This window comes from Drosophila mauritiana, chromosome 2R (assembly GCF_004382145.1).
Source record: "Drosophila mauritiana strain mau12 chromosome 2R, ASM438214v1, whole genome shotgun sequence".
NCBI lineage: Eukaryota > Metazoa > Arthropoda > Insecta > Diptera > Drosophilidae > Drosophila > Drosophila mauritiana.
Window position 1 is genome coordinate 20,087,707 of NC_046668.1, and position 16,657 is coordinate 20,104,363.

The following is a 16,657-nucleotide window of genomic DNA, read 5'->3' on the forward strand; positions in this document are numbered from 1 at the left end:
GATTGCAGTTGCAGTTGCGCAATTCCAAACGATAACAATACGTGGTGCAATTTGCTACCCTGTTTGGCTCCCTCTTCTATTTTCTTTAATTAAAAGTTTAGCCAAATATTGTTTGCTTTGGCAGGGAAAAAACATTCGGGAATGTTAAGGAAATTTCGGTATGCAATTTTCTTCACTTTTTTGGTTACTTTCTCCGTACTGTTCTGCACCTTTTTTTTTGCTTATTTCCATTCTGACAGGCAATCGTGTAAAACTATTTCAATTTGGCAAAACACCGAAGGTAAGAGCTTACTCTCGCAAAAGTTTTGCAGAAATGAAATTATACACGAAAAAATCTTAAAAATCTTTAGATACTTAGAGATAGTTATACCCGTTACTCCACGTGGATTGCAGCTTTTTAATATAATATGAAAACCGACATTTAAGCAATCACTATAGCACTGAAAAAGTTGACAACCTCAAAACTTCATACGTTTGGGGCAGCTCCGCCAACATTTTAGTTCACTGTCACTGTTGTTCAGTCTACATCAATTTTAATTGTGATTTTTCGATAAAGATTGTTATGAAAAGAATGGAAAACCCAAGCGAGATTACTGAGGAACAGCCACCTACCACACACGACTACCAGCCGCGTCTGAACGAGGTGGCCCAAAAGTTTCTCGCCGATTTGGATGAGGAGCGCCAGCGCTTGTCCGCGGAGTTTCCACTTTGCGCACTGCTAATCGACGAGGGTAAAATCAATTCGGCCCCTTTGCAGGGTATTTTAATGGTACTAATTCCACATTGCAGCTAGGGACCATGTCTACGGCACTGGTCGTATTCCAGGTAAGGAGCTCTACGCAAACGTTTCGCACGAGCAGCTGCGCGAGCTGATGGAAATGGATCCCGAGTCGGCCAAGCACTATAAGGGACTCAATCTGGAGGCCTACAGGTAATGGCGATCTTATACCCCTCGCATACCGATGCAAATTAACTTACTTAACAAGCAAGTTAGGCATGTGGTATACAGCGGCTTGCCATTAGTCCAATGGTAAATCTAGATTTCGAGTAAAAATCTATTGTTACTTTGCAGATCTTTTAGCGACACCACGTTTGGAGGCAACAGCGACCTGATTAAGCGGGTTGTGGAAAATCCGCCTGAGTAAGTTCCTTGTAAAGTTTAATTTTGTATCACTTAATGACCCCACCAGGAGTCCCGCGTCCTAGTAGTTCCCCGAATCCGAGCCAACATGCGTTGAGCCACCAACTAACATTTTCATATTTATAGAGTCGCCGATATGGATGAGTTGGATTATGATTATGATGAACATCGTATGCCCCCCATTCATCTGCCTATGGGCTATGAGTACAGCATACGTAAGTGTTTGGTAGTGCTGGGGTCTATTACAAATAAATTACAAATAATAATCAAACAATTTTATAGCACGTCCATCGTTAATAGTTCCGAAATTTAAACGTTCATATCCGTATTCGACTGACTTTAAACCTGTGCCCGAACCGCCCATAAAGTCCTATAAGCCCAATCCTGGTATAGACACCTACGTTATGAAATCCATACTGGGAGCGCAGTAAGAAAGCTGCATTCAAAATGATGCTATCAATGAAGAAACATTAACATTTATAAAAGCGCACATTCCCACAAACAATACTTTTATAATATAACTTTCCTGATTTCGTAAAAAAACGGAAATAAAATGATACGCATTGAATGAATCTAATAAATTTTAATTTTTTTCAAACTAATGGTGCCTTGGAGTGGGCAACATGAATCTATGTCACTAGAATCTGCATTCTTAATTTCTACCTTTTAGCTTAAATACTTCGTGAGATCGAGACTCAAACAGACAGACGGATATGGATATATATCCAGAATATATAACTTTATATGGTTACCCAACGAACAAGTATAACTATTAATACTCGTATTTAACTATTAAGTCTTTACCCAAACACTCAATGCAAGTGGCGTTAAGTGTTTAAGCTCTAATTAATCAATATCTTTCGGTCTTTTGATTAGAAATTCCCACTTGTCAGCGACTTACTTAGGCATCAACTCATCAATTCTCAGACAGACTCACAGATACATTTTCCGGCTCACACACAAGCCTGTTGATAATGGAAAATGGCCCCTCCCCTCTCTCAATTTTCCGCCCACGCCAGGGGACACATGCACATATGTGTGTCCTTCCACTCGAACTCGGCGTGGTTGTAAATTATGCATACAAATTAGAAACTACCGTCGGATGGGATGACGTAAACACAGAAATGTTGAATAATAACATTAATGAAAACAATGCAAGGACAGACAAAGCCAGAGTGGGTGGTGGGCTGGAAAAGGAGGGCATGGAAAAGGACAAACAACTGCAGGAAGCAAAAGCAAGCAGAAAATTAAACAGAACAAAGCAGTAGCAAAGCAGATGGCGACAAGATAAACACATACACTTCATCCATCTAGTCATACACTTCCCAATACTTATAGATACACTGCAAAAAAAACTAAGTTCATGATTGATACTTCTATGGAATATTTATACTTATAAGCAAGTAAATCAAAATATTAATGGTTAAACAATTGCAATTTACTAATTATTGTTTCTAGCTTATGGCTTTTGTATTGGTTCCCTTTTTTTTCAGTGCACGTGCAACTTTCACAACAATCACAGTCAGTGCTAAAACGAAACAGACAGTACAGCAAGCCCTATAAATTTGATATGTCCCTGCTGCCGCTTAGCAACGTCACATAAAAACCAAGGAGCTAAACGGAAAAAGGACGAAATCCCATCAGCTTTGATATGTCTTTTAAGTAATATTTGTTAGGCAACAAAACAAAAATAAACTGCTTAAATACCAATAGAGAAGGCAAAAAAAAAAAAAAAACAGAAGAAACATTTCAAACTACAGACAACACAAAGTTTTAAAACTGCACATGTATGGGAACAGATAAAATTTGGCAAGCAGAAAGGTATATATCTCCAAATCTGTGATTATTTTTGCATGTTAACTAATTCCTTTTGTCCTGGCAACAGAGAATTTGTTGCTTTAAAATAAAATTTAGAAATAGCACGTGTGCTGTGAAAATATTCAAATAAAAATGTGTTACCACTAAAACAATATTTACTTGTGAGGGAATTATAAACAATGAAGTTACGCAGCATACAAATATATTGAATATCTGAAACTACAAATACAAATGTACGTTAAAGAGACGCATGAATTTAGCCCTAATTTCATAGTTCTAAACGCTTTCTTCGCAAGTCTTTCATTTTCGGCTCTGCGGTTTGGTTAGCCGCATTTTCGAATGTCCCGCAAATGAGACATGAAATTACTGACCCCACGACCACCAGCCAGTCAAAGTTACCTTTTGCGGCTGGTTTTGGCCAGGGAAGGCCGCTCGCTTATTCATCGGCAACCGCAAATCTTTTATTTGACTTCGGGCAACTCCAACGTGGCATGACTCTTACTTTGGAACACTTTTAGCCACTAAAAACAGAGCAACAATGCTCGAAAATGCGGTTTTGGTACTGAATATGAGTGGGGGAAAGGTTTTCGTGCTAGGTGAGTTGGCGTTTTGGCTTTGCAAAGTTTTTTAATTAATTAAGAAAAGTCTAACTGAAAAGTTGGGGCAATTAAATGTGAGTTAAAGTCACCAGCGGCGAAAAATACAAAAAATATGGAACAGGAAGAGCGAAACGACAAAGAAAATATTTAATAAGTCACCAAAGATGACGCAGTCACGTTTTTTCGGTTCAGCAGGGAAAAGACAGAACGGGGATGAGTTTTTTGGGCATACGGATGCCCCAGCTGACGGTCCACATATGTGAAACAAATACAAGTATGCATATGTACATATATACTGAAGTGGGCCGGAGAAATATATGTTTATATGGTGTGCTTACACTTGCTCAACAAATATGCGCCTAATAATGCCGGAGGGTGGAGATTTGTCTGTTTCTCTCCCTGGTTTTGCCATGTTCCCAGCAAAGGCTTAAAATATTTGCACGTAAAATGTTTGGCGGAAAATCTCAACGGATACGCACACACTCGAATTTGCACACACACAGATACAGCGAGACAAAGATGGAGACACGCATTTGCGTTGTCATAACGCAGCTGTTGCGTTCTACATGGCGTATGCGTAATGCCTTTCAAAATGCCATAAGCATGTGCCTTTAATGACATCATTTTGCCTGCAGAAATGAAAATGGCTGCCAAGTGTCAAGAGTTGATGGTTTTATTGCTATATTATTGCATTTAAAAAGATGAAAATGCAAATTTAAATGGTGCGCCAGAATATAATTTAAACTCGACTGTGGTTCTGAGACCTCAACTTGGCACAGAGTAATGTTCCAAATGAAAATATAGTATCTTAAGAATTTAAATACAAGGCAAGCTGTGAGTGGAGCAAGTATTGTAAGCTAAATAGCCATAGCAATTATTCTATAAATAACAAAGCATCTTTAATAGTTTAGTTGGCAAAACAAAGCTCTCGGAACATTTTTTGCAAGCCAAGTGTACATTAGTCCTAAGAAACCCAAGAGCCTTACTAAATTAATCAGCATAATTGTGCCTTAGACGCCGTCCTAATTTATTAATTAGTGATTCGTTAGTGGTACGCACTCTGGTGTTTTCCCAGCCGCCACACACAATCCAGTAAGCAGTAACAAGGAAAAATATTCCAAAAAATAGCAGCAAAGTGTCGCAAAGGAAGAAGCGAGCTCACTCGCCTGAAAGCTGAACACGGTTTACCTGTGCTTAATTAAAATAAATAGACACATGCTCCACTCTACCATTTTCCCCGCCCTCCGTCCACTTTTCCGCACCGCATCCTTGATGAGCCGCTCGTTATTATGCAGCCAGCGTGTTTGGTATTAACCAATATAAGTAGTCGGCTCTGCCAATTTCCATAAGTCAACAGGGGGAAAATAAAACGAAGTCAGCAATTAAAAGCGCTGTTCATCAGGCGGACAGCTGCTTGCGGTTAGTTCGGTTAGCCAGGCTAAATATTTTCCACTCCTTACCCTTCTGGGGTTTCTCCTTGTTTTACTTTTTTATTCCAATCCCGCTGCCTGGGATTACCCGTATTCAAATCAGCTGCAACGCCCAATTAATGTAAGCGGACACATTGTTGCATACTAATGAGTTTGGAGGAGGATGGCCAAGATTCTAAAGGAAAATCGAAATAAAGATGTGCAGAACGATGTCGGCTACAAACTGGTGGGGCACTAATTCAGTGGTCAGACTTTCGGTTGGATTTAACGGGTATAATAAGTCAACTATTAGTTTTAAGTGTTTAAGGAGTGGTGTGAATAATCCAAAAATTGTAAATGTTTGTTTATAATACATATGTGTAATTTCACTCCCACTTAATTATTATATTTATGTCCTTAACTTAACTTTGGTCATGTTCCACCCACTTAGATAGCTCGTTACAATTAAAGTCGAGCCATTTAAAGAACATTAACTTGCAGACGACACTCGTCTCTGGCTGGTTCGCAAGTTTTTCTTTGCCTGACAAATGATAATGTAATGCCATCATATATTACGAATACGCCCCGTACTCCCACCACAGCCCACAGCTCAATTACAAAAACTTATAACTTTGAGCTGGCAAAAGAAATAAAGCAAACTACAGGCAAGTCTCGAAAAACAGATTTACACATACTCGTTACTAATGAAAGTTAAAGATGGCGCCGCCGGAAGGAATCCGAGAAAAGAGCAGAACTTACCCTGGTTTTTCCCAATCCAAGTTATGGGATATGGCTATATGTATGTAGTGCAAAGGAAAGTTTTTGTGAAACAAGCAGCAGAGATTAAGAGATGTTAAGACACAGGCAAACTACTTGGGATTGGTATTGCGACAAAAGAAAGAGGAAAAAGTAAAAGGAAAGCTGGGGCGGCGGCAAACAAAAGATTAGTGTCTGGGATGGCAATCGCATTCGAGTGTTCCTACATTTGCCAAAATTAAACAATGTAAAGTTTTGGTTGGACCGCCAAGCCGAACAGAAGGAAACTTTGCTCCGCATGTCAGCACCAAATATGTAACTCAATTAGTTTTTCCGCCCCTCATCCAGCTCATTCACAGTGCACAGTGGAAAAATATGCCAACCGCATGCACATATTTACGAACAAAAGGAAAGTTTTTATTAACCAATATTCCTCGTACTTTATAAAATAAAATTCCGATGTCGCATTTGTAGTAGGCTAGAGGTACACATACATAAGTTCAGTAGAGCAACATAGTATATAAATATTAGGCATTCTCTCTATTTCGCAACATCGGCTCTGTAGCAACAAGCATAGAGGCAGATCGCAAACGGAGTGGGAGTCAGTCGAACCTAAGAGGCCAACTCCTGCGTTTGTGTTTTATTTAAATAAGAGGACTTATAGTACCCCTACATATATTATTCCAGCTGACCCCTTCTTTAATCAAAGCTTATGGAGACCAAAGTCGCTATCGGTTGTATTTGGAATCAGAATACGCTCTGCAAACAATCAGCACTCAGCTAGTTTCGCAGGCAATTGAGCTGGTGGACTATATGGTGGAAGATCTGATCGTCTTGGACTCGCAGAACTCCATTCTGTTGGGCTACTTGGATCGTTTCGACGCCTTCACTGCCGTAGATGCGAATAAAACCGAGCAGAAGCTAAATGCCTTCTATGGCTTGATTGAGGAGTATCTAGATTCGGATACCACGGGGGATCCACTGAGAACTTCCAGTATCGAGACCCAGTTGATTGCCCTTTGCCTGCAGCGCAACGGATTCGATCGATGGAAGCGCACGGTTCAGACCCGGACAGCCCAGCTCCAAAAGCTAATATACCGGAAGTTGAGTAAATTAACGAAGTCTTCTTACTGTTATTTTTTGTACTTTAAATTTGAATTTTGGTTGCCTTGTATTAAGTTAATAGATAGCATTTCAAAATTAAGCTAGACTTTATTATATGGATGTATCTGGGCACATTCAATTTATAGGATTTTAAATCGCATATCCTAGCACTACGAACATATTAATAGAAACTCGAATTAATCATCGTCCAAGCTGCAGTCCCCGCAGCCGTCGCCACAACCATCCCCGCAACATCCACACCCGCCGCCTTCACCATCATCACCACAACATCCTTCGTCGCAGGCGAGGCACGCGGAGCAGGTGAGTCCACAGCAGCCGCACAGGCACAGGAGCGGCAGACAGATGATGAGCAGGCAGCAGAGGAGCACCATAACAACGATCAGGACAATGATACCGAGAGCCATGCCACCCGCCTTGGCAGCCTCTGTGGTGGTGGTGGCGATCGTGGTGCTCCAGGAGGACGATTCCGCCATCCCCCCTTCTACCGTTGATAATGTGCCATCCATGACTAATCAGTTGTTGACAGTATTGAAGTGCTTAACGTTTAGCTTATTGTATTATTAAAATAAATTACAAAAAATTCAGACAAGTGTGAGTGTGTATTCAAAGACTCCTTGCTGGCTGGGCAATGGTGGGGTGGAACTGGGATTGGGTTGGCAGAGGGGCGGTCCTCGAACGGGGATCTGGGGAGCTGTCCCTGATCTCCTGAGTGTACCTGCGTTAGCGCTTCAAACACCCATTCTGCGGAACCACCCACTTTAACTCATATGCAAAAACACACTCTCGCCTCACGCCATCATTATCATAATTTGAATGTGATGCGAGCCTTAAAATATTCATGCTAGTAGAAACATTTTTTTCAAGTGTGCGCACGTGTGCTCATGGGTTCGTTATAGGGGGCTGTTTACTGTACCAAGAGGTTTTTCCCAAATTTCCCAAATAGTTTATATATTTTACAAAGCATTTTGATATGTGTGTTTAAAGTCACTTACAACAATAAATATACATGATACATTGCATGATTTATCCTTAATTTATATGGTTCAGTTTGCCAACTTTTTTTTTCCTGTACACTAGCCGATGCTCCTTCTAAAAGTTTATTTGTAATACATTGTTGTTTTTGCGGTTCTTGTGGCCAGCTAGCCGGGCAACCAAGTGGTCCATCCATCCGAAAGTTGGAGGTTTGTCCATCCCCCACTCGATGCCAATCGCCGGTTTCTCTTGAGCGTTTCAATTATGTTAGCCAAGTTCTTCTGGCTGAGGGAGTTTGAGATCCCTTCAGGATCCGCCACCGCAGTTACATATAAATTTCAAGTAATTGCTTTCGCCCTTCAACGAAAGTCAAGCCAAAGTTGTTGCAAGTAATTGCCATCTAATTGCTTATTGAAATTTTTTCCTCTAGTGGCCGTTGCTCTTGGATGTTCGCCAAACTGGTGGCAGAAAAACTGCGAGAATGTTTCGAAATGAATTGAAAGTGATGGAAGACTATTGAAGGGGAAATCGAAGTTTACGGAAATCACAGATTGAAGTAATTATGTAAAAGATTAAACCTATGTCTATTAAAGGAGTCGCGCTCCATCGTTAACTTAACTTTCGATTACCAAAGCTGCTGACTCATGACCAAATCGATCTGACCCCTTCCATGAGAAAAGGGATAAGGAAATGGAAGCTCTTCACTTTATTGAATCCATTTCTGTTGTTACTTTCAATTGATTGATTTTATTTGGCTTTGGCCCGACTTAAAGTAGCCAAATAACAAGTTAAAGTTGGACCAAGCGAAAGATTGATGGACACATTAAGCGTGGGTTATGGGGATGCGAATGGAGGTCCGGATGAGAAGGGTGACACGGTCCTCTGGCGCCAGAAAGCTTTCGCCAATGAAGCGGAAATCACACAAAGATTTGCCCATATAAATGTCTACTTTGGCTTTGGCCAGATCCATTTCCTTATTTGTTGTTCGTCGCGGTGATGTTGTTGTGAATGTGGATGCTGCTCCTCTCGACCACATTAACCGGAAGCGCCCGGCAGGCAAACTTATGCAAACTAAGCGAACAAAACTTGGCCGAAGAATGGACGGCGACTAAGAAGCAATCCCGGCTGGACCGAGACGATGTCCGAAGTTTTTATGCCGCCGGCTAGGACAAAAAACTGTCAGAAGGATGCGATGCACTGAGCAAAGAAACTATGTTAAGCAAAAACATTAAGGAAAAAGTAAGATGCTCTACAATGTTAATCAGCTAAGAAATAAGTTATATATATTATCAAGCATTATTATTATTTATTATCCATTTCGTGGGTATTTCATTTTAACATCTTGTATTTCCGCGCAGTGTACGGGAAGGCGTTGAAGATGTGCAAAGCTTTTGGTCGCCCCTCTTGGCCGTTCGCCTTATTGTACCAAGTGTTGACTTTATATCCTTCATTTAGTGGACATAAAAAGGATATTATTAAAAGCTTAGAAAAGTAGCCATTTCCTCGCCGTCCCTACACAGCCACCGATTTGCCCCACCATTGCAGTGCAGAAAATACATAAAATATTAGATGACTTTTCAAAGGGAATACAATACAAGCTGATTTTGACCACACAAGACAATGACAGTGGATGTCGCCCTATTGTTCTTTTTTTTTTGGCCTGCTTTTCAGTTGCGGCTCATTTGTCTTTTATGATGTTGGTTTTGGGCAGCGACAAAAAAAAGTGCTGTTGCCAAAAGAAACCGTTCGTAAAAGGTCCATTATAATTATAAATGAGTTTAGCGCCCATAATACTTTTTATTCTCTTTTCAAATGGATCTCCCTGAGTTCCTGGCAGGTCCTGCTCCTGTGAGGATGCTGTTATTACCCGGGGTTCTTTTTGTCAAATTGACTGCCATATTTTAATGAGCCAGTAAAATTGCTGGCCCAGTTATGAAAGGAGGCCAGCAGATATAGCCAAAATGGTAAATGGCCCCAAATTGACAAAGAAACGTTAACTTTTTGTTGCTTGCTGGTAAATATTTATACATTTCCCTTTGACTTGATTCCGTTTGGATTGCTTTGTCTTCCGAAATGTTACTCGAGGATAATGATAGCCGATTTGGAATTTTTACGAAGCTATTTAGGATACAAAATGGAATGGCTAACGTTTTATTTGCGCTAGATGACAAAAGGCTTTTAGAAATCAGTTAGATTGCAAAAGGGAAATGCTGAGATTGAGTCAAATTTATGAATTATTATATACTGCTTAGCTTTCAAATAAATGCTGTATACTTAGCTAGAGCTAGCTTAAATTAAATTATAAATTTATTGAAATCATTGCTTAATTGTGCCGTTGGATAAAGTGTTTCTTCAGATTGGCCATGTGGTGGACTTATTTATAGTCCCATAAGTATTCCCCTTGGCTCCAACCATTTGGTTCATTTTCATTAAAATACTTGTTTGGTCAGATCCTTTTCAGCTGGCGCATATGTGCCAAAAAGGAAGGAAGGATGTCGCCCCACTCCGCTCGTCCCTCGGTGTCTGTGCGCAATATCCTTTTCAAGTCCTTTGGCGGTGGTAGGAGTCCTTTTTATTTGGCGCTGCCACTGCTGCAGCGCAGCAATGCGTGTATAATTGCTCAGACAATGAGCAATTGTTTTTCATTTTCCATTTTTCAGTGTTTTTTTCGTTGTTTGCTTGTTGATTGCTGCGGCTCCCAGTTTTTTTCGCCACTCATTTGTTCGCTCCCCACGTTTTCTTACTTGTTTTTGAATTTTTCACATTGTTTGCATACATTTTGCACTCAGTGTTTCGGGCTGGTGTCCGTGTATTTGTTATGCAAAGAGGCCTCAAAGCGCTCCCTTTTCCACCATTTTTCCCCATTTTTCCGCCAATATGAGATGGGTAGTACACAATATATATGTATATATGTATATGTTTGTGTGCGAGCGCTTGCCATTTTCCAAGCAAATTAGTTTACAAAGGACGACAAACCCAGCCTATCCGCCCGCTTTTCTCAGCCCTCCTGTCTTTTCGAACTGAAATTGAAAATGCATTTTAAAGCAGACGCCGTCGGTGCCGCGGGATAGAAATTATTTCATATATGCCAAGTTTATTTACGTTTATTGTTTGGCCAGACATTTGGGGTAGGGGATTTTTCCATTCCCGTACACACAAAATAAATCTTGCTTATTTATTTCAACAAAAACCATATATCTATGCTAGTTGGCCAATTTGATTTATAGATATCATATATGGCTTATAAATACTCATTTTTTAACGAGGTTTTTAAATGATGTAGATACTTTTTATTTTGGTAATTTCACATCTTTTCTGTGCAGTGTCCTGTTCTTGCTTGTTTTTGTTTGTTTTGCTGCAATTGGCAGCTGGAGTTGCTTATAATTAAGTGCGAAAATTGGCCACAGGTTCGAGTGGAGTCCCCACGACCCGAACCCCAACTCCGAACCCCAACTCCGACCAGTCCTCAGCCTAATCCTCAAGCACTCCCACAGATGCATGCAATTAGTTGGCCATTAAAACAGGGCAGCAGATAAACTACAGTTGCGACTGTATCTCAAATTAGTTGCACTTATCCCGCAGACTCCTTGCAAGTTTTGCGCCCACGTCGCCTTCCAATCAAGCCTCGTTTTATGACTCAATATTTGGGCACCACGGTAGTCCGCAGACAAACTTGCCACACGGCAACAATTCGCCACTAATTTTAGCGCCATAAAAGTTCTGTTTGCCGGCCATAAATGTCAAAGACAGCGGGTCAGATACTATATAGGAGTATTCATAGGGCGCATAGGCAATGGAGTTCCTCTCGTTTCATTAGTCGCGAATTATGACGACCTGCCCATGGCCGCGCCCCCTTCGCCCACCGCCTATTTTATGTTCCTGTCTGGGCAATGTGACAAATTTGGTTTTATTTTCGTACCGCCGCAGACACAAGTCCTCAGATACAGATACATATACAAATGCAGATGCAGATATTTCGATTTATGTTTGCAAGTGCGGGGAGTACGCAGTGCTGATACTTTCATTGCGAAATGGGCATGGCAAGTTTAATTATGTTTGCGTTTTGTTCTCAAGCGAGCATTAATTCTTTTCCGTGTTCGGCGTGCACTGAAGGAAAAATATATTTTTTTAATAAAATAACTCAGCCATAAGGGTTTAGGTAAGTTATTCAACTTATTCGTAAGTTATTCGCATTAATAGGCGACCATAGCTCTTTTTGAAATTATACATTACTTTACTTCATGTTTCAAAGCAGCAGATATATTAATTTTGTCAGTGCCCCAAACAAATTGCGCTGGCAGGAGCAAAGAAATAATTCCTGCTAGTTGCCATCGCCTTCATCATCAACTTCATCGCCATCGCCTGGGTCTCAGACTTGTTTATCTCCCCAAACTCCGCAGTTTTCTCAGGGGCGTATCAAATGTGACAGCTTGGCAAGAAGTCAGAGCCATGGACATGGAAGTACTTTGTACTATCGCACTATATGTGTGTGCTGCATGGCTTACGCAGACAATCAAAATTCAAATGGAATATCGTACGAGGTATGCTGCGTGGATGATGACGAGACAGTTGAACATTTTTTCCGTTCAAGTTGCATTTACTTGAAGTCTTTGCCTTGCGTTTCCCAGTTTTTGTGTTCTGAGTTGTTTGAAATGACGACAACTATATCCACACATGCCAGACGAACTAAAGACCAAAGGAGAAGCTGACTTCTCCTGACATGATCTTAATGCTTCTTTGTTAATTTCAGTGCACTCAGAGAAATGTTGATTCTTTTAAATTTTAATTTAAATTGTATAAAAGCACATCTCCTTTAGAAAGTGCATATATACTACTTAAAATAGTAAGAAAATTAAAAATGTTAAAAGTGGTTATGGTATTTTTTCACAGTGCTGTTTTGCTTGATTTTTTGATGTACGTTTGGCGAATGTATGCTTGTACAATTGTCTGTGCTCCCTTAACCCCCCAGGAAAAGGTGTTGCATAAGAATGAGCGTTTATCTTTGACTTACACACACAGCATTTGTTGTCTGCAATTAATTTTTTCGGTGGCAAGGCCTTTGACAATCAACAAAGAAAAACCTGGAAGCAGCTGAAAGGCTTTTCTGCTGTGATTCTGGGAAAAGTACGGGCTTTTAAGAATATCCACGGTATTCGGTTACAAAGAGTTGTGCCTGCTATTTAAAGATTTCCAACCCCCAGGAGTGTCACTCAAAGCACAGCACGCCCCGCGCACTTAATTAGAAAACAACGTGGGTGGGTTTTTCCAGAATGGGCGGTCACATCGTTTTTCGATTAAAAAGTTTTCCAGTCGCAAGGCAATTGTCAGTTACATCCACTTAACCTGATGGCGTTGCGAGAATTTTACGACAGATTAACGAACGATTAACGGTGTAACGTGGCACTTGGCAAGCAGAACGTGCTCGGGGATTTCGAAGCGGAAAGATCCAGCCGAAACCCAAACGAAACGAAAGGAAACCCCAGGGCGCTGGCGGTGGTGCTAGGAATTTATATTTCGCAGGTGATTTGTCGCATAAAATTCGAATAATTCATAAGAGTGCAAAAATAACAAGCGGCACCCACACAACGACTCTGCCAGAACGCCAGAAAGTATGCAATGAAATGCCGCAAACTTGGCGTCGCTGGCAACGCGGCGTATGCGTGTTAAAAACTTTTTGTCAACGGCAAGGGTTCCAGGGGGTGCTGAGCGCGGTGGGGAGGGTGATTTCCCGGGTTAAGGTGGGTCTCTACCAGAGTTTGTCATTTCGCTTGTTTGACTCTTCCTTTTTGGGCTCTGCCCGCCCAGTTTTCCCGGCTTTTCAGCGCCCTTTTTCAGCATTTTGGTCACATTTTACCCGCATTTTTTGTTTTCTGTTCTTTTTTTTGTTTGTTTGTCAGTCTCGTATCTCTAACAATGCGTAAATTGTATCTTAAGCGGGTGTAACTTGTATACGGATGGATTTGTATCTGCCTTCCGTTTAGCGGTTGACTTTTACTGTCTTTTTTATGCTGGTGGTGAGGTGAATTGTGGTCGATTTTGGAGGATCTACTTACCTATGAAGTAGTAACTTTTTTAGTCTCTAACCCATTCGATTAAAAGTTCAGTTCTAAGCTATAGATTAAAAGATAGCCCCAGCTTCTGTGGCGTTGGTAATGTTAAATATTTAAAAACGCCTACATAGTAATTCCTTTTAGTTTTAAATTTGCTTGCTAACCATAAGCAATCACGACGGATTTTTATTCACCATTTTGTATCTCAATTTCCATTTTCGCCTTCAGATTTTCACATCCTGTGCTTTTTGCAGCTCGCTTGCCCTTTGAACCGCAATTAAGATTGGCTCCACTCATATGCCAGCTGCTGCTGCCTTAGGGCGTTGTAAGCCCGCCCCCTTTTCCGCCCATTTTCCGTGCCATTTTCGTCCCTATTTTCTCCCAAACCCATAGCACTGCTGACTGCGCTGCTTTGTCGTTTCATTTGCATTCTTATCGGCTTCTCTGCCACGTTTAAATGTCGCCAGCATGAAAGTTTTTTTTTTCCGACGAACTCTACACAATTTTTTTGTTGATTTTAGAATGTTTCTTCTTGTGTTTATCTTTTGTCACATGTGAGTAGGGAGAGAGCAGGCTCCACGTATTTTATTTTCCATTTTTTACTTTTTTTTTTTCCTCATCTCGGCAGCTGTTGATTTTTGATATATGGGTCCCTGCGGTGTTGTTTGCCTTCGCGTGAGTGGGAGTGAACTGTGACTGCGAATGTGACTGGGCATGTGACTGGTAGTCACATTTCAATGCGTTTGACTTTGGTGTGAGCTTAAATACGCATACGTCAAGTGGTGCGGATGTCAGGGGTTCTATGCGGTGTAATCAAGAGTCAGAACAGGAAATTTAGCCAGCGGCAAGAAATCAAAGGCGGAAAGTCTTCAGATAAAGGCTTCGATAAGGCACTGTCACATTTTTTCGCCTTTCCACTGAGCCAGCTGAATCCGATGCTAATGATGGTGGAGAAGCCTTGTGCACAACAATTGCTACACTTTCACTTGATTTACGAAACACGATAATTGCGGCGATCAACAAAGGAGATTTCTCCATTTTCGTTTGGAATTTTGTGGCCCGGCTGGCAAATGTTTACAAAATGTTGGTCAGCTGCAAATTCAATCGAAATCCTAGGCGACTTCATTTCGAGCAAATTGTTATTTCAATTGTCAGCACTCCTCCTCTCCGTATGCAGTTAATTTTGTGCTTGTGACTGCAATAAATTTTAAATGCACATTTCCAATGAAAGAAGCGAACCGAACCCAATGAAACGAAACGGAAAACAATTTTGTGCAATTTCACTAAAACGACATGGCCATGGTGTGCAAAGGGGGTGGTGGTTGCAGTGCAGTGGGTCAAAGTGACACACATATGGTCGTATGGTATGGCCAAGTGCTCGCTGCAGGACCTCCAACAACAATCGAGAATCGATGTCCTCGGACCTTAGGAATTCCGAGCTCCGCAACTGACGACAAATGAAATTGTTGTTGGCAAAGTGCTGCGTTTAAGGAACACACACACATTCGCTCGCATATTGCATTTGTATATTGCATTTGGCCAGCTATCCCCACTTTGCCATTTGCCGTTTTATGACAGTTTTTAAAGCAATTTTCTATGAGTGTAAATTTGGTATAAGTTGGTCCTTTGCGGCCGGAATTTACACTTATTTTGTTGCGGCAAGTGGACCACATTTAATAGCTAAAGTTCTGTGGTTTTCAAGCATAGGTGTGGAAATCTAAGTATCTAGGGGAAAAGTGTAACGATTGGATTGTTTCATTTTATTATTTTTACGTTTGACAATCGAGAAATGGAATTCAAATATAAGTGAAATCTTGCTGACAGATTTTACAGATTTACGAAATATTTGTAAATATATTGGAGTTTTATTAACATTTAAACTTTTCTAAACAAACTGCCTGCCTGCTTTTTAAATTTCCCTTCGTTCTTACAGTATACTTTTCGTCATTCCATTTTCCAGTTGTTTGTGCCACCACCGACATTTTGGCAAAGATTTTGAATTTTAAATGCGGCTAATTGGGAATAAACTCATTAGACGCCAGGCAACCACCCTTCCAACCGCCTTTCACCGCACACACGAGAACTGTACGTCCTTGTGGCAGACTGATGATAGCATCCCCACTCCCATTTCCATCCATTTGCCAACGTTTCCACGGCAAATTTCAGCGCACATTTGGCTTGTTATCATTTTCATGGTTGGTGCGACACATTGACGATGCGATAGAGACGGGGATATGGCGGCAGAAAGAGACGGCTAGCTTGTTGGCTCATTTGTGTGCGCATTTATTGGCTTTTGTTTTGGAATGGAGGTACCATTTGTTTTAATTATTATGAAAAGCAAATTGCATAATTAAAAATGTTAAAATCATTTTAATTTTTAATTACAATTAATTCGATGCGCAGCTTTTTGAATATTCCAATGAAGCGGAAAAGGTTAAAAGCCAGAAGGTAATAGAATGGGAGTCCACTAATGGGTTAATTGCCGGCACTGAGATTGCTTCACACATAGAAGCGAAAATCCCGTAGTTGAGATCCCAATTAATGTGCCATATAGAGTTGGCTTAGAGCCGACGCTGTTATCAGGAATGGTTTTTCAGGCCAGACCAAGGATTTTTCGACCCCGATGATGGATCGTCGCTTGCATGCGAGGCAATCAAATGGTCGTAATGTCATCAACACCAGCCATAAGTGGTCAGCAGGAGCAAAGGACCTCGCACTCACACACGTGCACACATGACAGCATGATGATGATGAGTCACTTTGGTCACGAAGCTATTTTTACGCTTG

General features: G+C 40.9%; 3 protein-coding genes across 3 annotated transcripts; 2 read left to right on the plus strand and 1 right to left on the minus strand.

The window, feature by feature from the left end:
* Positions 1–491: 491 nt before the first annotated feature.
* On the plus strand, positions 492–1,698 carry LOC117136909. Its single transcript, XM_033298031.1, has 5 exons — positions 492–731; positions 790–931; positions 1,073–1,141; positions 1,268–1,356; positions 1,424–1,698. Exons 1-5 carry the CDS (start codon positions 563–565, stop codon positions 1,570–1,572), a joined length of 618 nt encoding a protein of 205 aa, XP_033153922.1. The 5' UTR covers positions 492–562; the 3' UTR covers positions 1,573–1,698.
* A 1,799-nt stretch (positions 1,699–3,497) lies between these two features.
* On the plus strand, positions 3,498–6,932 carry LOC117138617. The gene is made up of 2 exons (XM_033300825.1): positions 3,498–3,555; positions 6,388–6,932. Exons 1-2 carry the CDS (start codon positions 3,498–3,500, stop codon positions 6,930–6,932), a joined length of 603 nt encoding a protein of 200 aa, XP_033156716.1.
* On the minus strand, positions 6,923–7,432 carry LOC117137365 (keratin-associated protein 5-1). Its single transcript, XM_033298767.1, has one exon. It carries the CDS (start codon positions 7,352–7,354, stop codon positions 7,025–7,027), a length of 330 nt encoding a protein of 109 aa, XP_033154658.1. The 5' UTR covers positions 7,355–7,432; the 3' UTR covers positions 6,923–7,024.
* Between the last annotated feature and the right edge of the window lie 9,225 nt (positions 7,433–16,657).